We start from the raw sequence: 22097 nt of genomic DNA, 5'->3' as shown, positions 1-22097 counted from the left end.
GCCCTGCCCCCCCCCCCCCCCCCCCCCCCCCCCCCCCCCCCCCCCGCCAGCCTCGTCCGCAGCCCGCGCCCCAGCGCCGCGGGGACCCGCAGAGGGGGGCGGGGGGGGGAAGCCACCCCCCACTTCTGCGCAGCGGCTGGCGGCGCTCCCCAGCGCTCCAGGGGCCCGCGCCCGGCGCCAAGGAGCCGGCTGCGGCCGCGGGGACCGGGGGCCGGAGGGTGTCACCGCCGCAGCGCTTCACCCCGAGGCCCTACATCCCACCCCGCACCCACGCCTCTAAAGGCAATTTTTAAGTAGGTTAACAAGCGCCCAGGTTTTTAAAAAATATTATTACTTAATAGTTGACTTTTCTACTTTCAGAACTTCGAGGTTCACCGGGGAGGGTGGGTGTGAATGCCGCACATGCGCACGCCGGCCCGCCCGCCGGGGGCGAGACGAGCCTCCCGCCGCTGGGGGCGCTGCAGGGCGCGCGGGCGCCGCCTCCCGCCGTCTTCCCGCACGGCCCGCCGAAGACGGGGCTCATCGGCAAGTTAGTAAAAACCATCGGTTTAAAACCGACTTGTAAGATAAATTACAGTGCTTTTTATAAGGTTGCGACGTTCTGTCTCCTTTTTAAAATTTAAATATTCCCCCCTCTTGAAGTGGTTTCCTCCAATAGCTCCCTTCGGCAGGGGTTGAACCATTTCGTACTTTTTGGTGGGGGGCTGGGAATAGGGGGCGGGAGAGGGAGGTGCCGGGCAGCGGCTTCGGTTCCCGGCCAGATTCGGAGTGACCCAACTCGAGCGGGCCTCTCGGATGTGTGGGGCTGGCGAGGCTCTGCTTGCCTCGAGGGGCAGGGGCGCCCTCGGCCGGCGCCCCTGCACCCCTCCGCGGCCCGGCGGATGGTACGGCGCGTGCGCCCCTTTGCGGCCCGGGCGGATGGTACGGCGCGTGCTGCCCGGGCGGATGGTACGGCGCGTGCGCCCTTCTGCGGCCCGGGCGGATGGTACGGCCCGTGCGCCCCTCCGCGGCCCGGGCGGGTGGTACGGCCGCGGCGGAGTCCGGCGCCGGAGAAGGCGCTGCGGCTGCTGTTGGCTGCTGTTGGCTGCTGTTGGCCGGGTGAGTTAGGAGCCCGGGTTCGCGCGGAGCCGGCGGCGTCCTGCGGGGCCGGGCGTCTGGCCCACGAGCTCGAGGAAGGGCACAGGGCGGGTCGCGGGAGGAAAGACGCTGCCAGGTGCGCAGCGGTCCGACCGCCAGCCCCGGGAGGCCACTGGGTCCCTGCGGACTGAGGCCCAGGGCGGCGGCTTGGCGCGTCCCGTGAGTGCGCGGCGGCCGGGCGCTCGAGGAGGCGGGGAGCGCGCCCGGGTGCGGGGGCTGAGGGGGCTGCTCGGGGCGGCGCTGCGGCCGGGGACGGGCCGGCAGCCGGGCGGCGCCGTCGGACCTGCGGCCTCCGGGTCAGCTGAGGGGCGCAGCCGAGCTTCGAGTTGGTGAAGCGGCGTGGTTCGTGATCGATAGGGGTGGTTCGTGATCGATCGGCGTGGTTCGTGATCGATCGGCGTGGTTTGTGATTGATAGGGGTGGTTCGTGATTGGGGTGGTTCGTTATCAATCGGGGTGGTTCGTGATCGATCGGGGTGGTTCCTGGTCGATCGCGGCGTTTAGTGATTGGGGTGGTTCGTGTTGATCGGGGTGGTTCGTGATTGATCGGCGTGGTTCGTGATTGATCGGCGTGGTTCGTGATTGATCGGGGCGTTTAGTGATTGATCGGGGCGTTTAGTGATTGGGGGTTAGGGGCCGCGGTGGGGGGGCTGAGGACCCGAGATGAGGGAGGGGCACATCTGTAAACTCTAAAGCAGCGATTTTCTACCCGAGCCCCACAGGAACTTTTATTTTAAAACACGCAATATCCGACTTCAGTCAGGGCACCGACCTCTTTTCCTTAGGTTGTCGAAAAAAATGACAGCAGCCAACACAACAACAGATTATACCAACTTTGTTGTTGGTGTCATATTGGCAAGAAGCGTGTCTGTTGGCGCGCCGCAGGGCTTAGCCGCTGGTTTCTGCGCCACGGGATGGGGAGGCTGGCGTCGCCGCTTCTCTGCGGGGCCGAGGGGCGCCCTCCCCGGTGCGCGCCCTCCCGCGTGCGCGCCCTCCCGCGTGCGCGCCCTCCCCGGTGCGCGCCCTCCCCGGTGCGCGCCCTCCCCGGTGCGCGCCCTCCCCGGTGCGCGCCCTCCCGCGTGCGCGCCCTGCCGGGACGGAACCGAGCCGTGGTCCGGGGGCCGCGCTCGCCGTGGCGCCGGGTCAGCCCGGCCCCTTCCCGGTTTTCCTCACCTCTGGTGTAGGGAGGACGTGCGTCTTCATTCCTTTTTTCCCAGGCGGCCCTCTGAGGCATTGAGGCCTAGATCAGGCCTCCATGGAGGGTGGGTGGCATTTCTCTCCAGTTGGGTGGGTATGGTCAGACACATCCTTGTTTCCTGTATGTTTAGCCCAGGGGTGGGTTCCTGTGCCTTGAGGTCTGAGGTGGTCATCAGCAGCCATCCGAGGCCGAGGGCAAGGAGGAGCTTACTGGAAGGAGGTACTGGTTCTCCAGCCTTGGACCGAGCCCAGGGTTGCAGGAGGGACCCCAGGTCACAGAAGAGAAAGTACTGGAGGCACAGGGTTATCAATGCCATCAAATGACTGCGTAAGAGTGGCACATGACACTGCGTTTGCCCTTCCAGTGTTACACAGCAGGGAGCTCTGTAAACAGAAACCCACGTGAAGTCTGCGGAAACAGAGCCGCCTGTGTGGGCCTCTTCAGGAGTCAGTGCTCCGGAACTTTTCACCTGCAGTGCTGGTATCCCAGCAGTTGGCTTAATGAGGCTCCTGAAGGGAGGCGAGTTGAAGAAGCTGTGGGGATTCTGATGCTGACCTCTGATGAAGAGCCATTACAATACTGCATTTATTTGCAGTCCTCTGTGGCCCTATGAGAAGACCACAGGAAGTGGTGGTGAAATAGACCCAGGTCAGGGCACATCACAGGGGTGGGAGGATCACTGGGAAGTTACTGCCCTGGTGTGGCTCTGCCACTGTGGGAGGGGGACATGGGCAAGAACCCTACCTCTTGGGTAGGGGAAGATTTCTGCCTCTTCCTTGGATTCTGGAAAGCTTGTTGGAAAGGAAGAACTGTTAGGCGTACTCAAACCAGACTTTTTCCCCAGCAAACATTTGCAGAGATTGGAATGGGAGAGTGAATAGAGCTGACCTCATATGAGCTGCCCAGAGTTCTACTCCAGTTGTAGTGGTTAACTCTGAGAGGTGGGGTATGGCCCCTGTTTCTCAGCTTGCAGGTGGTGCTTAGAGAGGGTGAGGAACATACCTGACGTGGCATGGCCAGTAAAGCTGGAGACAGGCTTTTTCCCCCAACCCAGAAGGCCTGTGTGACTCCGGAGCTGAGTGTTATTTAGGGTCCCTTCCAGTGGCTACTGGCCTTCTAACCGAGAGCAGGAAGGATGAGAACTGTTTTTTAGCATTGAAGAGATCCTTTATGAAATACTGCTGTTGAAACTAATTTGAGGTTGGCTGGAACCTGCTTGGACTTTTTCTCATGCACTAAGTCCATTCCTCTTAGAATTAGCTCTGGTTTTCTTCTTTACCTACAAAGTGTCAGGCCTATGACTGCCATTGTCCTACCTGACCCATTTGAAAATGGCCTTGGATGCTCTGGCCTAGGCTGGACAGTGGATGTGTGATGCTGCTGAGTGTAAAGGCTCGTATTGATGCTCTACAGATGGGAGGAACCGTGGCCAAATGCTACGTTTATGTGGATGCCTTGCTAGGAGTAATCTTCATTTCTCTTTCATGCCTCTCAAAGGACGATGTGGCCTCTTCCAGGGTTAACACCTCTGCCTTTAGTTTGGGTCCCTACACGTCTTCCTTGGTTCTTATTCCACTAGTGGTTGCCTTCCCCCCTCTTCCACAGTGTTGTGGGGTTTTTTTGTTTTTTTTTTAAATACATCTTTATTTTTGTCAGAGGAAGGGACGGGGGGGAGAGAAACATCAGTGATGAGAGAGTCATTGATCTGCTGCCTCCTGCACGCCCCCGACTGGGGATCGAGCCCACAACCCAGGCATGTGCCCTGACCAGGGATCCAACCGAAATCTCTTGGCTCCTAGGTCGGTACTCAACTGCTGAGCCATGCCAACGAGCCCCAAGGACATTTTTTCCATTGCTTTTCAGAGTAGAAGGGAGGGAAAGGGAGAGGGAGAAAGAGAAAAACATTGATGTGAGAAAGACTCAACTGGTTGCCTCCCACACACGCCCCAATGGGGCAGGGAGGGAACCTGCAACCCTGGTACATGCTCTTGACAGGGAATCGAACCCACGGCGCTTCATTACACGGGCCTACTTTCTAACCACTGAACCACACTGTCTGGGGTGTGTACCACAGCTTTTTTATTCATTCATCTGATGAGCATTTGGGCTGTTTCCAGATCTTGGCTATTGTAAATAATTCTGCTGTGAACATACGGGTGCATGAGTTCTTTGTGATTGGTGTTTAGGTTTCTTAGGATATATTCCTAGAAGTGGGATCACTGGGTCAAAAGGCAGCTCCATTTTTAATTTTTTGAGGAAACTCCATACTGCTTTCCACAGTGGCTGCACCAGTCTGCGTTCCCATCAGCAGTGCACTAGGGCTCCCTTTTCTCCACATTCTCACTGACACTTTTTGTTTATTGATTTGTTGATGGAGCCATTCTGGTAGGTGTGAGGTGACACCTCATTGTAGTTTTAATCTGCATCTCTGATGATTGGTGACCTTGAGCATTTTTTCCTGTCTCTTAGCCATCTGTAGGTCCTCTTTGGAGAAGTGTCTATATAGGTCCTTTGCCCATTTTTAAGTTGGATTGTTTGTCTTCCTGGTGTTGAGTTGTGCAAGTTTTTTATTTATTTTTTGAATTAACCGCTTAGTAGATATATCATTGGTGAATATGTTCTCCCATACAGTGGGTTGTCTTTTCCTTTTGTTGATGGTTTCTTTTGCTGTGCAGAAGCTTTTTAGTTTGATGTAGTCCCATTTGTTTATCTTTTCCTGAGTTTCCTTTGCCCTTGGAGACATACTGGCAAAAATATTGCTTCGAGAGATGTCTGACCTTTGTCTCTTTTATGGCCTTTGTTTTGAAGCCTATTTTGTCAGATACAAGTATTGCTTCCCCAGCTTTTTTTTGTTTGTTTCCATTTGATGAAAAAATTTTTTCCATCCCTTCACTTTCAGCCTGTGTATGCCTTTTGTTCTGAGGTGGGTCTCTTGTAGACAGTGTATATATGGGTCCTGTTTTCTTATCCATTTTGCTGCCATGTGTCTTTTGATTGGAGCATTTAATCCATTTACATGTAGGGTTATTATTCATAAGTACGTATTTATTGTCAGTTTTTCTATGCCTGTGTTCCTCTCTCTCTCAATTTCTTCTTAAAACAGCCTCTTTAGCATTTCTTGCAGCGCTGGTTTGGTGGTGATAAACTTCGTTAGTCTTCTTTTGTCTGGGAAACTCTTTATTTCACCTTCTATTTTGAATGATAGCCTTGCTGGATAAAGTAGTCTTGGATTCAGGTCCTTGCTTTTCATTACTTTGAGTACTTCATGCCATTCCCTTCTGGCCTGAAGTGTTTCTATTGAAAAATCAGCTGACAGCCTTATGGGAGCTTCTTTGTAGGTAACAGATTCCCTTTTTTTTTTTTGGCTGCCTTTAAGATTCTTTCTTTGTCTTGAATATTTGGCATCTTAATTATCATGTGTCTGGACCTGGGTCTCTTTGGATTATTCTTGCTTGGGACTCTCTGTGAACTTGTGAGACTTTTTCCTTGACCTGATAGGGAAGTTTTCTGCCATTATTTCTTCAAACAGCTTCTCTATCCCTTGCTTGCTTTTTTCTCCTTCTGGTTCCTCCATGATGTGGATGTTGTTAAGTTTCATGTTGTCTCCACAATAGAATTTTAATCCATTACTTTCCTGGACTTCACTGTAGTGAGCCATGTGCACTCTTTATTTAAATTCAGTTTATTTGGTTCCCATGACAAGAGGCTCTTGGACTCTGGTGTTCCCCATGGTTGTGTTCTTAAACCTTTCCTGCTCATGGATATCCTCGATGAGCTCTCCACATTCTGTGGCAACAACCATCATCTTTCTGTGGGCAGCTTCTCAATCATCTTACCCAACACGTATTAATTTGGTGCCTACCATGTGTTGAGAACCTTGTAGACAAGACAAAACCTCTCCACTCAGAATGTTCATTCCAGTAAAATAAAGCAGGGGAAGGGAGAGAGAGTGGTGGGGGTTGCTTCTCCTAGCAGGGGACACACAAAGAGAGGCTGAATGGTGAGTGAGCCAGGAGAAGGTTATGAGGAGTGTTTGGGACCTTTCTCTCCAATCTCTCTGACACTTTAGTCCAGGCTCGTAACTCTCAAGGATTTCCAGTAACGTCCTCCTATCTCTTAAACTCTGTCTCCGCTCCTGCTACCCACTCCCTCCAGGAACATCCAGTGCCCTGGCTCTTCATACCTGCCAGCCACCCCTTGTGTCCCTGTGTGTGATCCCCAGGCCTGACTTTCTGTCCAACGAGCTTTCTCTTCAGATGTCTGTTCTGGTTGGCCTCTGCCATTCCTGAGCACTTGAGCTCCAGCTCCTGCCTCAGGTACGAGGACTGATGCTGTGGCACCCCACATCAGCTGAGAGGTTGGTTGCAAAACATCAGGTGGGTGGCATAGTTGGGCAGGCTAGGAAGCAGGCTCTGAGCAGGAGGCTGCTTGGGGGGCACACCTAAGTCAGGTTGTTGAGGATGCTGTCCCCCCAGGGTGCACTCCCCCAGGGGACTCCCCACCCCACCATGCATGTCCATATTCTGATGCTTTGCCTCCCAGTAGGTTCAGTGCCCCAGGCAGGCGCCTCAGGCCAAGCTGTGGGCATGCCCATGCCTGCAGAGGGTGAGGACAGAGGTGTCCCGCCTGGTGGGGTCTCCAGAAGAGAAGAGGGTTTAAAACCTGGCCCGTGTGCACTACTAGGTCAGACATTCAGGAACTTAAAATGGTTCCCTGTTTGTTTTGAGCAAGGCTATTTAATAGAGCTTTCTGGAATGATGGAAATGTCCCATGACCAGCACTGCCCTTTTAACACAATGGCTGTGAGCCACATGTGGCTAGTGAATACCTGAAATGTGGCCAGTGAGCGACACTGAGGAAGGTAGCCTTTCAGTTTATTTAACTCTAAAGTGCTGGCTCATGGCTACTGTCCTGGACACTGTGGGACTGGAGCGTACATGTTCCCTCTAACCTGGCTCCCAGGCTCTCCTCTGTCACACGTGTCACGTGAGCCAGCCATCACTGTCCCACCTCTGCCTTTCTTCCTGTGTTCTCGTTTCCAGACCCCTTCTGCTTGTCCGCCCAGTGGAATGCTCCCACTTTTACGGTCTTGCCTGATTTTTCCCAGCCAGGACCACTTGTGTCTGCATTCACATCCCCTGCTCTCCCTCCCTTATCATGCACAAACTGCCCAGCCGACTTGCTGCCAAGCCCTTCTCTCGGCTCTGAGCCTGTGTGCTGGACCCCATCCTCTGCTGCCTCCCCCAGGATTCTGCTTCTCTCACAATTCCCATTTTGCTCACTTGGTCTCTGGGTACACTGGAGTTCGCCTCAGTGCCTGCCCTTATCTGTCACCCTGTCTAACTCTTCCTCCCCTTCACATCTAAGCTCTGGGGAGGAGTCCGGGCTCCCTTGAGGTGCTCCTGTCCCCACCCAGGACTGACTGTCCCGCTCAGCTCTAGCCCTGTACTCCCACTGCCTGCCATTGTCTCCACTGGAGGCTTAGCAGGCCTGGCCTCCTGGCTTCTTCCTCCTTGCCCTCCAGTCTTCCACATTCCTTTCTTACTGGTCCAGATGGCTTGGCTCCCTTCTTCACGCCCCACAGCCCACCCATGAGCAGAGTTGGCTGGCTCTGCCTTGGTTGTATTCCAGGTTTGACTGTCCTGTTCACCCTAGCCCAGGCCACCATCTCTTCTCCCTGCAGCTGCTTTCTCTGCTTCCATAATTCTTTTAAGTTAAGATTCAAATTTATCATGTTTCTCATTGGAACCTATTAAAGACTCTCTAGTTTCTCGTCAGAAAAGTTCAGGGTCTTACTATGGCCTAGAATGATCCCCAAAACCTTCTTCCTCCTGGTTTTCTGCCCCGTTCCCTCAACTCCGCTGACACTCAGGCTCCAAGCCTGGCTCTCTCCCCTCTGCCTTCTGCCTGAGACCACATCGCATCTCTTCCAGCGATTCTCTGTCCCGGAGCCACTGTGCTTTTTTATTCCTACTGCTGTCACTGCAGAGTAAGCAGTTGCTTGTGTGTCCCTCCCTCCCAGAGGGTGAGCTTGCTGAGGACAGCGTCACATCCCCCAGACCTTGCCCCTTGTGCCCTGTCTGCCTCGGAGCCCTCACGCTTCTAACGGAAGGGTTTTCTGTGTGATGGTTGAATTATATTTTTCCTCCTGTTTTGTGTGACTCCTCATGGGCAGGGGACTGTGTTTGCCTTGTTTTCGCTGTGCGAGTGCAGCTCTGGCACAGGATGGGGCTCAGCCAGTGCCGCCTGGCTGGGCACCCCACCTCTGCTGGATGGGAGCCCATTGATGATACCTCCCCAGGCCCTGTGCTCCACAGGTGCTGGCAGTGCTGTGGTGATGCCAGCTGATGGCATTTCCCTTCTCTCCCAACACAGGCCTGTGGGTCTCCAAGGCAACATGAATGCCATCGTCGCTCTCTGTCACTTCTGTGAGCTCCATGGCCCTCGCACCCTCTTTTGCACTGAGGTTCTTCATGCTCCTCTTCCAAAAGGGGCTGGGGACAGCCCTGGCCAAGGTGAACAGGCCGAGGAGGAGGAAGGCGGCATTCAGATGAGCAGTGGAATCTGCACTCATAGCCCAGCAGAAGGGGCCAGCGCAGAGTCCAGCAGCCCAGGACCCAAAAAATCGGACATGTGCGAGGCAAGTGTCTCTTGGGGGTGTGGGATCGTTTCTCTCTCTCCAGGGGCTTGTGCTTGTGCTGTGTGTGGGCCCTCGTGGGGCGAACAGGAGGCCCTGTGATGCAATGGAGGGACCTCACAGAAGGTGTGGTCTTCAGGTGATGTGTGCAGACCATTCTCCATGGAATGAGTTTGCTGCTTTTTATGTTCCTTTAGTTCTTTCCCTTCATCCTAGATTTAGCTTTTTCAGCCCACTCTCTGCCAACATATGTCGTCACCACCATCACATTTGCCTTGCAGCCCACCCCCTACACGTTCTTGCTCACAGTGGCCTCTCCCAGGCCTTGATCCTCTCTGTTGGTGTTCTCGGGGCGTTTTCTCCTCATGGGGTCCTGGACGTTCCTCTGGGCTGCTTCGTGAGCTCTGGGAAAATGAAGTTCAAGTTCCCTTACCAGCCACTTCTTCACATGAGGGACCTGGGTTGGGACCCAAAATCAGAGGTAGTGTTGGATTCTTGTTCACACCAACTCTGATGCCTGTGGCCTCTTCCTGAGATCCCTGCCAAGTGGTTGTGTCAGGACCAAGGACAGAAGCCAGCAGAGAGCACTATGTGAGGCACTTCGAAGCCGTGAGCCTCAGTTTTGCCTTCTGTATGATGGGGATTCTCACTAATTATCTCATAAAGCTGCCTTTTGGAATAAACGAGATAGTGTGCAGAGCTTTTTGTTTGTTTTGTTAATCCCCTTCTGAGGATATTTTTTCCATTGATTTTTAGGGTGAGCGGAAGGGAGGGAGGGAGAGAAACATCTATTGGTTGCCCAAGCACATGCCTCTACCTGGGCTGGGGATTGATCTGCAGCCCAGGTACGTGCCCTTGACTGGGAATTGAACCTGGGACCCTTTGGTGTGTGTGCAGATGCTCTAACCACTGAGCAACACTGGCCAGGGCTGCGGAGTGTTTTGTAAGACCTGCTACACAAGTGCTCAGTGGGTTAGATCTGTTATAGCTACCCTGTGAAAGCCTTTGTGATCTTTGCATCCTGGTTCTCCTGGTCAGGAACATTGAAGTCCTCAGGTAAGTATAACTCTCCGAGCCAGTTATTAAATGAAAATAGATTGAATTCTCTACTTTGGATTTGCATAAGAGTAAGAAAGTGTGTCGTCTGCTTCCGGACTAACTGGTTTTCTTTTTCCTCCCACGGGCAGGGCTGTCGATCCCTTGCTGCGGGGCACCCCGGGTACATCAGCCATGATAAAGAGACTTCGATTAAGTATGTCAGTCACCAGCACCCCAGCCACCCCCAGCTCTTCAGCATTGTCCGCCAGGCTTGTGTGCGGAGCCTGAGCTGTGAGGTGACCGCCTGTGATGTGGGAAGGGAGGCCGCTGTCCCTTTGGGGATCTCATACACTCCAAGGTTCCCCAAACAGGTTCAGTGTTGGCCGAGGAAAGAAAGACTGAGTCAGTCCTGTCGTGAAGGGGACAGCAGACCAGTGTGTGGGGCACAGAGTAGCCTCTGTTCTCTGAAACTCCAGAATGCATTGTGTTGGGCTCCAGTCCTCTCAGTGATTGCCAGCTTATCAGTTTAAGCACCAGACTTTTGTTACTTGTTCATTCTTAATGGAACATATTTCTAAGATATGATATATTTCCAGGATATGTAGTTTGTCATATCAGACATCACCTTTTTTATTTTCTCTATCATCCTGTGTTCTCAGACTCTACTGCAGAGTGAATCCATTTGTTTCTAAACTAGATGACTGCTGTTGTTGAGTTACAGAATTTCCCGTCACCATGCCCGTTTGATCGGACACGCTGAGCTCCCTCACTCGTAGCTCTCACTTGTTCTATGTGCTCACCTTGGCTCCTCCCTCCTCTTGATGTTCTGCTGCTAGTCTGCTGGCTGGCAGATGGTCTTGTCTGACTGAGCTGAGAGTAAAGTGAGCATGGCTGTGTATGAGGGAGACCTGAGTTCTCTCCTATAGATGAAGCATGCAGATTTTATTACATGGACTCTGCAGTGGATGTTTTGACCTGCCAGCTCTCCAGTATTTTTCAGAGTGATGTTGGCAAATTTGAGTCTGGGATAGATTTATTTGTGTAGAGTTACTTATGGCTCAGGGCAGAAAAAAGCAATGAACCTACTTCACTGGCCCTTGCATTCCATGATAACAAATGTTATGTTTAGAAAGTTTGATCCCAAGAGCAGGTAAAAGTGAAGTTTTCCTCTCTCATCCCTACTTTTCCCCTTCTCTGTATAATTAGTGGTGGCTAATAAGTGCAGAAAGAAAAATCTGAGCCAGGGGTTTGATTTTGTATCATTGAAGCAAGGAGAGGACTGTGTCCGGAGTGACCGTTGTTTTGTCCCAGGTCTGCCCTGGCCGTGAAGGCCCGATCTTCTTTGGGGATGAGCAGCATGGGTTCGTGTTCAGCCACACCTTCTTCATCAAGGACAGCCTGGCCAGGGGCTTCCAGCGCTGGTACAGCATCATTGCCATCATGATGGACCGGATCTACCTCATCAACTCCTGGCCCTTCCTGCTTGGAAAGATCCGAGGGATCATTGATGAACTCCAGGGCAAGGCACTCAAGGTGACCCTGGGTGAAGGGGGGCAGGGGGTGCAAGCTGTGCACTGACGTAGGTGTGAGCATGTGGTCCTGCGGTGGCTGCTCTGTCTACATTGTCGTCCCCTGGCTTCAGAAGCAGGACTGTGGCATGAGCCTCGCAGTCACTCAGACCAGCTTTCCTGGTCTCTCAAGTCTATTGTGGTCTTGTTCAACTCTGGCTTCTTTGCTGCAGTCAGACTCTGGCTTCACCCCATTGTTTGCATCCTCTGACCTTCATTGCAACCCACCACCTCCAGCTTGGCATTGCCTCTCTCAGGGTGGGACAGGTGAGGCTCTGGCAGCAAACCGCCCTCAAACCTCAGTCACTTAAAACCACAGCTTTCCCCTTATTCACGTTGCTTGTCTGTTAAGGAACTGGAGGCATCTACTCATTGTCGGGGTCCTGGCAGGTGGAGTGCCAGCCGTATCGAATGTTACTCACTTGCCTGCTGGAGGGAATAAAGGGTACTGGTCATGTTTCCCCCACGAGCTCTGAGTGAACACCTCCATGTGCCTGGAAGGGGAGGACTGGAGGCACTCGGAGAGCACACCTGCCACCCGAACGTCCATTGAGTGCCTACTGGGCCTGCTGCAGGAGAGGGTACAGGAGAAACCTCGCCAGTTCTTCTGCTCGGGTGTCTTCTGATAGAGTGGGGAAGCAGACCCTTCTGTGGGATTATGAGACTGCTCGGTTTCTGTTCCCTGCACGGGGGAGGCAGAATGGGGCAGGCTCCAGGAGTGGCCCTCGTGAGGTTGTCTCTGCATGCCCGGCGCTTGTCCGGTGCTGCTTGTTGAAGGGCTGCCCTCCTCTGCATTCCAGGTGTTTGAAGCAGAGCAGTTTGGATGCCCACAGCGTGCCCAGAGGATGAACACAGCTTTCACTCCGTTCTTGCACCAAAGGAACGGGAACGCCGCCCGGTCTCTGACGTCCTTGACGAGCGATGACAACTTGTGGGCGTGCCTTCACACCTCCTTTGCTTGGTAATGAGGCTCCCAAGTCTTCCAGCAACTCTTAGAGTAAGAGCAGTACACGACTTCGGGGAGGACAGTCATTGGTGCCTCTGTGGTGTGTACTTGTTTAGTGAGCACTGAACTGGATGCAGGTTTCCCAGGAGTATGTGCAAGATGTGTTTATATAGAACTCACTCCCAGTCATGATTTTAAAATGATATTCCCAGCGCAGGCGCGCTCCCTCCCAGGAGCACACCCATGCCTTTCCTCCCGGCTTCCCCTTCTTCCCCCACAGGCCTGCACCTCCTAAACTCTGAAGGACCCCATGAGGCTTGCCCCTAGGGGGCAATGGGCAGCAGCAGCTCATCCCAGGCTAACTCCTGAACCTGTCCCCAAGGCCCCCTTTTCTCTGGCTTCTTAGTGAGCCAAAGCCGCCCCGCCTGGGCTCATTTCCCTGGCTAGTCCCTCTCCTGTTGCTTCTTCCATCCTAGGCCCTTTTTCGTTTCGCTGTCCCCAGCTTTAGTAAACGTCCTCTTAAAAAAAAAAAAAAAAGAGAAAAAGGAAACGATAGCCCCATTCCTGGACGAGTGACCTCCCTTCTTTGTAAACAACAGTAAGCATTTATTGTGCACAGCTTCTGTGGGCCAGGAATTGGAGAGTGGCTAGCCGGCCAGCATGGGCTCAGATCCTGAGTTTTTGGTCAGCTGGGGCTGCGTCTTCTGAAGGTTTGGCTTCCTCATGGGGCTGGCAGGTTGGTGCTGGCTGTGGGCAGGAGGCCTCAGCTCCTCGCTATGTGGACACACAAGCTGACTTCCCTCGGAGTGAGTGAGCAGAGAGAACGAGGTGGTGTGTGCAAGGTCACGCACGGCTGTTTCCAGCACGTACTCTGTTAGAAATGTGCTGTGTCACAGGCCAGCCTAGTCCAAGGACAGGATCAGTCTTCCTTTGAAGGGAGGGGTGTCAGTGAATTTGTGGACACACTGGAAACGACCCGTTAGTCCTCTGGCCACAGATTGTTTCTGTTCCTCCATTGCAAGATCTGCTCCTTCCAAGACTCCCCCAGATTCTCACTCCTGTGTAGTGTAAGCTTGAAGTCTAGGCTTGTCTGCGTTCCTGGTGGGTGATGTTCCTCAGATGTGGGTCCTCGAGTGCAGCTCCCAAGGACCTTGAACCCCCACCCATCCGACGTAAAAATCACTTACTAGGGAAACTTTTAACAGGTCAGAGAGAATAAACAGTCCAGTGAAGTGCATCCCTGCCTTCCCACTTCAGCAGTTGCCAGCACTGTGCTGCTTTTGCGTCTGTCCCCTCACTTTTCTCTTGAACTTTTTAAAGCGGGTGTCAGTTGTATCCTTTCAACCATGAAACCATTATCATGTCCAACAAAATGGACGAATTTCTTAGTATCATCCAGCCCGATCCAAGTTCACTTTTTCTGTTTTGCCTCAGAATTGATGTTTAAATTGGATCAGAACACAGCTCGTTCTAAATTGCTAGGTCTAGAATAGTGTCTTCTACGCCCCCACCCCTGCTTTTCCCATGCCTTTTGCTGGGAGACCGGGGCCTTGTGTTTCATATTTGGTTGATCATATTGTGCTATTTATTGCTCAACATATTCTTTTACCCTGTTTTCTATAAACTGGTAGTTAGATCCTGAGGCTTCAGGCTTAGTTTTTCCTGTGGCAAGGACACGTGACAGCTTTGTTCTCCAGGCTCCTGAAAGCGTGTGGCAGCCGGCTGACAGAGAAGCTCCTGGAGGGCGCACCCACTGAGGACACCTTGGTCCAGATGGAGAAGCTTGCGGGTGAGCGGGGAGGTGCTTGTGCTTGGAGCCCTTTGCCTGCAGTGGCCACTGGGGACCATCCCAGCCACCTGGCCTTCCTCCATGCTAGCAGAAAGAGCTGGCGAAGGGGACCCTAGGGTGAATAACCCTATGAGGAGCATCTGCACAAAAGCTTGCCCTTTAATCTTGGTGATTTTATTTTGACTTCCTGTCTCATTTTCCCGAACCATCCAGTGAAAGAATTTATGACCCCAGGCAGGCTGGGAAAACCCACTGTTAGGGCTCGGTCTGTGCAGAGGATTGACTGACTGAATGTTTCCTTGTCTGTATTTTATCATTAACTAAGTGCTTGGCCTTTCTAGACAGCCTCTTATTCTGTCTCTTTAGCAATGAAATACTAGGCTTCATTCAGTTGGAGCCAAGGTTTCCATCCAGGGCATTGGTTCCCAAGCCTCACTGGTGTCTGGGCAGCCCTCCCCGGGCTTGTGATCAGATCTTCGTGTCTGGGGCTCAGGAGCCTGTGTGGGTTCAGTAACTTCCCAGGGGATTCTGAGGGGAGTACAGCAGCCCAGGAGCCTCTGGTTTCGATCCTGGCTGTGCTCTTCCTTCAGAGATGATTCGTGGCTTGGTGCGTGCTGTGTGTAGTTTGTTTCTAATAATGCTTGATGTGCTTCAATTTGCAAATAACTGACCTTGATACATTGGAGCTGTTTCAAGGTGACTCCTGTAGCCAAGTGACTTGTATGTGCTTGCATTCAGACGCTTTCCTGAGTAGGGAAAAGGGAGCAGAGTTTCAGCGAGAGCAGAATATGCTCAGAAAAGATAACACCTTGCAGTCGTGGATCATTTGACCCTAGAATAGTGTATTATTGTGGTGATTATAAACTTTGAGGTTTAGTGAATTTGGTAAAAATAGTATGTTGATGAGATTTACTTACACAGGGAGCCAAGTACATCAGGACAAGCTTTTAGGGCTTCCTGTCATATCTTGGTCTGTATTTTAGTCACAAAGAGGTTCAGAGCACGTACGTTGGAGTCGGACAGACCTGGCTTCAAACCTTGCCTCTGCCGCTGTGTTCTGTGTGCATCAGTCGGTACAGCCCCCTTCTCGTGGTCTCCATGTGTGAGGATTGTCAAGAAGGTTAATCGGAAAAACGAAGATTTCTTTATCTTTAAAATGAGAATAGTATTGACCTTAGGACAGCTGAAAGGATGAGTGATGTGTGGAAGCCCTTTGAGGAGGAGCTCAGTAAATAGAAGCTGTAGTCATCCTACTGTTGGTTTGAATTTTCCCGCTGCCAGTGACCAGCTTGCAGTCTTGCAGGTGCGCACTTTATAACACAGAGAGACTCTGGGCTGCTATGCAGCAGACTGGGCCCTCCCAACCCACCCCAAGGCTCCTAGGGTAAAAAGTAGCACAGCCCTGGCCAGTGTGCTCAGTGGTTAGAGTGTCAGCCTGCGCACTGAAGGGTCGTGGGTTTGATTCCCAGTCAAGGGCATGTACCTGGGTTGCAGGTTCCAGCCCTGGTCAGGGCGTGTGTGGGAGGCAACCAATTGTGTCTCTCTCACATCAGTGAATCTGTCTGTCTTCTGTCTCCCTCCCTTCCATTCTCTCTAAAAATCAATGGAAAAAATATCCTTGAGTGAGGGTTCACCAAAAAAAAAAAAAAAATAGTGTACAGGACTGGCCAAAACCAGAAATCCATAACCCCTAGTAGGTTAACCATGGGGTGCCCTGGGCTGAAGTGGTCATGTAAGGAGACTATTGCATGCGGAAGTGGAGGAGTCCGGCGGGCAGCATGCTTCATAACTGCTGTTTTTGTCAATCGTGCAGATTTAGAAGAGGAATCAGAAAGCTGGGACAACTCTGAGGCTGAAGAGGAAAAAGCCCCTGTCTTGCCAGAGGGTGCAGAAGGGCGGGAGCTGACCAAATGCCCAACAGACTCTTCCTTGCTCTCAGACTGTGAGAACTGGCAGCCCCGAAAGCTGTCTGTCTTTAAGTCCCTTCGGCACATGAGACAGGTAGGTGGTAGAGGGATAGAGCCCCCATCAGAAACTCAGAAGAGCCCAGTCCTCACCTTCCAGCTCGTCTCCCTCCAGCACCCTTAGTCCTTTGGGCTTATCATGCTCAAGACCCGGCAGGGACTGGGTGGTTAGAAGTAACCAAGAACCTTGGTGGTTGCAGGTTCGATTCCCCATCAGGGCACATGCAAGAATCAGCCAGTGCATGCGTACATAAGTAGACAGCAGAGCGGTGTTTCTCTCTCCCTCCCTTCCTCTCTCTCTAAAAATCAATAATAAAAAAACACTCATATCCTCTGGTGAGGATGAAGAAGAAAAGAGTGGGGTGGGGGGAGGGCTGGTCTGTATTGAAGCAGACAGGACAGGACAGGACGGCACAGCAGCCGTGACTCTTCAGTGACTGCCAGGCTGAAAGATACTGGCTGTACAGGGCCCTGGGTATTGGGTTTGCTGCATCCGTGTGGCCTTTTGGGGTGTGGCCTTCTGGGTGTGTCAGAGAAGCCTGTTCTTGATGGGTCCTGAAGTGTAACGATGCCACTTACTTCCAAGTGGTTCCGCAAAATAAGGGGTGTGTAGAGAGAGAAGGTAGATGTTGCAAAAAGCTAATACTTTTTCTGCTTCAAGGCTTTGAAAATAAAATTGGGAAAAAGGTTTATAAAATGTGTGAGAGTTTTGGGATCAGGTTTTTAGGTACAAATCTGGGGACTTCTACCTGCCTCCTATGATCTTGTGCAAGTCACTCAGCCTCATCTCCTGACCTGCCTCCCTTTACCATACAGAGAAAGTTTCTAGACAAACACAAATAACATCAGGAAGCACATTCAGGGTAGAAAGCTCTGAACTCTCTTTTCAGGTCCTGGGTGCCCCGTCTTTCCGCATGTTGGCCTGGCATGTTCTCATGGGAAACCAGGTGATCTGGAAAAGTAGAGATACAGACCTTGTCCTGTCAGCTTTTGAAGTTCTTCGGGTAAGGGTATCTTTTTACTGCACGTTTTATAGCAGGATAGTATTTGTTTAGTGGGTTTGAAAATACCCTGACTTTGGTGTGACTGTTAGGATGCATTGATGGCTCAGTGCAGAAGTTCACTCCTGAACCTAAGTCTGAGTTTCTTTATCCACTGTTAAAAATTACAGTCATTTATGGTTCTTATTTCCAGTGGAAGGAGTCTGTGCTCTCCTTCTAGACTGATAACTAATCACCCTCTCTCCCCATCCTCAGTCCCTGAATCCCTGAATCCCTCTCGGAAGCCATTGGAATGGCTCACAGCTGCTGTAGAAGCAGGTCTGTGAGCACTGCCGCTGCGCAGAGCAGCCTCGGTGAGGTGGGTGGGAGTCAGGCAGCAGGCTGTCTCCGTGCCAGAGGGGTAGTATTGCCAAGGCCTGAGGTTGGCTCTCCTGTGTTTAAGTCATTAGAAAGTGTGCGAGTGCCTCCCGTTTACCTAGGCCTATGAGGGCACAAATGAATAGGACACATTATAAGCTCTCAAAAAGCTTATAATCTCTTTGTTGGATGAGGGAAGAGACAAACAGCTGCGAGATAAAAGAATTATATAAGAATTAACAGTGTAAAGCAAAAGACAGCACAAGTTATGCCTGACCAATAGCCAGGAGACACCCCAGGGGGCTGAGCGGCCAGGGATGCCGAGCGACGGAGGGCCCGAGGAGTGTGGAAGATGGAGACAGGCAGGGGCAGGGCGTGTTCCCGCTGGTGTCAGCTCTGAGCCCCTCTCCTTTCTAGACCATGCTGCCAGTGGGCTGTGTCCGCACCATCCCGTACAGCAGCCAGTATGAGGAGGCCTACCGGTGCAACTTCCTGGGGCTCAGCCCGCATGTGCAGATCCCCTCCCACGTGCTCGCTTCAGGTGCGTGCCTTTCCTGTCTGGTCCGAGTTCCTGCATCTCAGGGCTTAGCAGTGGAACGGAATCCTAGCTGTGCCTTGGAGGAGACTGCCTGCTGGCCTCGGAAGCAGGAGGACCCACGCTGTAGGACCAGCTTTCCCGTTGCCATTGGGCCTCTGCTTTGTCTTTAAAATGGGGGAGGGTTGGACAGGACCAGTTTCACAATAAGGGTGGCTTGCTGGGGCATGGTTCTTAGTCAGGGGCGGGCCACAGTCCTGGGAGTGGGAACTACACAGAGGATGTCAGAGTACTGAAGTGCCATTGGCGAGTGAGTCGGGTGCCATGGAGATTCCAGCCGGAGGTTTGCTAGACCCCGACAGCGTGCTTTCATACTCCATCCGTCCCGCGGTCTTCCTTTGCTCTCACTGTTCTCTCGTGCTTGTCCTCTCCAAGTTTTTCTTCATTTTATGTGTCTTTTAAAAAACGAGTTTATTCGAGTCAAAACTGATTACATATGCTGGGGAGCACAATCTCAAATGCTCCCCCTTTTTTATGCACCTTAAATACATCTTCCACATCCATTGGTAGAGTGAGGCTTGCTCTACCTCTGACAAGCTTACTCCTCCAGGTAACTTCCAAGAAGCTAATCTGCATCCCTCACTTTTGGTTTAGGAAGTTCAGGAGTCAGTCTGGGTGCAAATGCCATCCTCCAAGGCAGTCAAGACTTCTCCGACGTCTGTGAGGGGCAGCAATCACTGTGCTCACAGGTGGTGGGAGGTCCAGTGGCGGAGCATTTGGCTCTCAGCAGCCCTGAGCTGCTTGTCCATTCAGCACCCACACTGGGTCTTGAGTGCCTGAGGGCAGTGCCCCTTTTCTGGGTAGGCACTAGTTTCAGTTATGGGCTTGAAAGTCTTACCACTTCTAGTTGTGTGACTTCGGGCAAGTCACTTGGCTTCTGAGTCTGTTTCCCTGTCTGCAAAATGGGGGAAATAGTGGGACCTCTCTCTAGTGGTCATAGGGCTGTTTAGTATTAAGGGAATTGAGGTATATAATTAGTAGTTGTTGTAAAATAATATATTGTTAGTTTAACTGAGACAAAAGTTAAACTTAACTCTACAAATAAACCACAGAAAGTTTTAAATGCCAAAGCGTTAATCTCAGGAGATGAGTTCTTTCCTAGATGACCAGATAACTTGAGCAGCAGAATAAGATGGGCTTGTGAAAGGAACAAAGAGGAGCGCTAACTGGAGCGATGCGTTTGTGTTGCTGCAGAATTTGCTGTCATAGTGGAGGTGCATTCAGCCACTCACTCCAGTCTCCACCCCATCGGGTGTGAGGAGGACCAGTCTCTCAGCAAGTATGAGTTTGTGGTGACCAGTGGAAGTCCTGTAGCTGCAGACCGAGGTGGGTGCTGCTGAGCAGGGCTACCTCTCACCAGAATGAGGGTGGGAGGAAGGCGCTGAGGCTGCCTCTCACCCGCCCTGTGCTGACACCTCCTGCCTACTTTGCCCTGACTCTTGTTGCCAGTTGGCCCAACCATTTTGAATAAGATAGAAGCTGCTTTGACCAACCAGAATCTGTCTGTGGATGTGGTTGACCAGTGCCTCATCTGCCTCAAGGAAGAGTGGATGAAGTAAGTACACTATCTGGACACCTAGAGCCTGATCTCTGAGTGGGGAGGGCTCGGTTGCTGACAGGAGTGTGTCTGCTAAGAACCAGAAGCTGTTTCAGAAAAAGAGGTGAGGTCGTGACTACCAGGAGAGGCAGTCTAGAGTAGAGGCTAACAGTGTGAGTTCAAATACCGGCTCCACCACTTAATATGTTAGCCGAGTGACGCTAAGCAAGTGACCCAGTGCCCCCAAGCCTCAGGCTGTTCCTCTGTGAGATGGGGGTGACACCTGCCTCCAAGGGAAGCAGTTATTTTTGCTGCTTTTAATTATCTTTAAAAATCTTAAAGTCAGATAATAGATGTTCCTGTTTTACTAAAGTAAGTTACTTTATGTTCTCCTGCCTTAGTAATTTTTTGTCAAATTTAATTAGTCAAACATTGTCCTGATTTAAAATAATACAGTGAAGCTTAGGATCAACCAAGTCCTTTGATGAATTTAAGTGAAACATTTTTTTCTCTCCTTTTACCCCATTTGGATGCACTAGCCATGTTACCCAGGGTTATAACTGATGGGCACACTAAAGATCCTCAGGCTGCAGGTGGGCTACAGCCTTGCTGTGCTGTTTCTTCTGAGAGTTTGAATTTCAGCTTCACTTGCGGGACTAGAACTCTGGAGATTGTGCTGTGGTATCTGAGTGTTTTGTTCTGGTTTTCTACAGCAAAGTGAAGGTCCTTTTTAAATTCACCAAGGTGGACAGTCGACCCAAAGAGGACACCCAGAAGCTCCTGAGTATCCTTGGAGCATCCGAGGAGGACAACGTCAAGCTGCTCAAGTTCTGGATGACGGGCCTGAGCAAAACCTACAAGTCACACCTTATGTCCACAGTCCGTAGCCCCACAGCCACAGAGCCTCGCAATTGAGCCCACCATGGAAGTCTGATGCCTCTGGGAAGTGGTGACAGCCATCCTTGCCTTTGGGCTCAGAGAGGAGGTGTCTGGTGGCAGTCCCAGGCTGTTCTCTCACCCTGAACTGCTGGCACAGAGCTGTTTCCTAGCATGGAATGTCCACTGCTGGGGCTGAACTCTGCCTGTGTGTGGGATTTGGGCTCAGTGTAGTCCTTGGGATCATCCCACAAGCTGTTTCAATCGCTCCAGCCTGAAGAGGACAGCGGGAGACATAGGACAAGGGACAGGTCCCCTGCATTTGTGCAGCCCTATGAGAGAAGGCTGAGGGAAATGTGTCTCATGCCTCTCATGGACTCAGATCTCAAAATTTAGCCCTGTCCAGTGTGGCTCAGTGTAGAGCGTTGGCCTGCACAGTGAAAGGTCTCAGGATCGATTCCCGGTCAAAGACATGGACCTGGGTTCCAGGTTTGATCCTCGGTCCCAGTCAGGGTGCATGTGGGAGGCAACCAATCGATGTCTCTCCCACATCAATGTTCCTCCCTCCCTCCCTGCCTCCCTCTTTAAAAATCAATGGAGCTTGGCCAGGTGTGGCTCAGCGGGTGAGCGTCGGCCTAGGATCCAGGCGATTGGGGTTCGAATCCCGGTCAGGGCACATGCCCAGGTTGCAGGCTCGATCCCCAGTCGGGGGCGTGCAGGAGGCAGCCGATTGAAGTTACTCTCTCATCATTGATGTTTCTCTCTCCCTCCCTCTCCCTTCCTCTCTCTGAAATCAATAAAGATTTATTTTAAAAAAACACACCTGTGGGTGAGGATTATATAGGGAAGACAAATCAGGCCAGCCCTGACTTGGGTATTCCAGCTAGGATATCATACCTTCTCTCGAGGTTAACATTCAAAGCTTTCTATTTTGAAATTCAGCAAGAGTTTTCCAGGTTTTATATGCATGCATGTACATATTTCTGCTACTGTGAATTTTCAAGATCCTTAGTCATTTTTAGGAACCTGGTGTGAGTGAGGACTCTGGGAAGGGCCTTTGGGTCAAGAGGTTGTATTTCCTCCTCATAGGACACCGAGGAGTTCATGCTGTGGAGTCATGTGACTACCATACTCTCCTGAGATTGCTTTGAAATTACCCTGTAGTTTGAGGACAAAACCCTCATCTTTGTTATACAAAGATTATACTTTGCTGAAACATCCAATGGAGCCGTTTGACTTGCCTGGCTCACTGTATTATTCCACACTTTGTTCTTTATTGCTTCTTTAAACATATACACTTGGCTGCAGTTAATTTTCAGAGTATGGTGATTTAAGATAACATTTCATCATCTCAGTGTGTATTGGGTTCATGGTTTGGAGGGATTTTCCAGCAGTTTTACTGATTTGTTACCTTTCATTTGGTTAATTTGTATTAACACGAAGACTAAGTTTATA

The 22097-nt window shown here is 51.6% G+C and overlaps 1 protein-coding gene across 5 annotated transcripts; it reads left to right on the top strand.

Annotated features, from left to right (window-relative positions):
- Positions 1 to 1017: 1017 nt before the first annotated feature.
- Positions 1018 to 21766, top strand: FLCN (folliculin). Of its 5 annotated transcripts, none has more exons than XM_087825737.1 (12): positions 1018 to 1098; positions 8710 to 8974; positions 10159 to 10305; positions 11321 to 11542; positions 12378 to 12538; positions 14221 to 14312; positions 16126 to 16313; positions 17167 to 17280; positions 18052 to 18175; positions 19424 to 19555; positions 19679 to 19784; positions 20480 to 21766. In XM_087825737.1, exons 2-12 carry the CDS (start codon positions 8732 to 8734, stop codon positions 20679 to 20681), a joined length of 1731 nt encoding a protein of 576 aa, XP_087681863.1. In that variant the 5' UTR covers positions 1018 to 1098; positions 8710 to 8731; the 3' UTR covers positions 20682 to 21766. The 5 variants fall into 5 exon arrangements, with proteins under 5 accessions (XP_087681863.1, XP_087681864.1, XP_016071114.2 ...); XM_087825738.1 differs by lacking the exon at positions 1018 to 1098 and adding an exon at positions 1260 to 1296; XM_016215628.2 differs by lacking the exon at positions 1018 to 1098 and adding an exon at positions 2614 to 2982.
- Positions 21767 to 22097: the final 331 nt, after the last annotated feature.

This window comes from Miniopterus natalensis, chromosome 17, assembly GCF_054644295.1.
Source record: "Miniopterus natalensis isolate mMinNat1 chromosome 17, mMinNat1.hap1, whole genome shotgun sequence".
Classification (NCBI taxonomy): domain Eukaryota; kingdom Metazoa; phylum Chordata; class Mammalia; order Chiroptera; family Miniopteridae; genus Miniopterus; species Miniopterus natalensis.
This window is presented reverse-complemented; position numbering and strand designations above follow the sequence as displayed.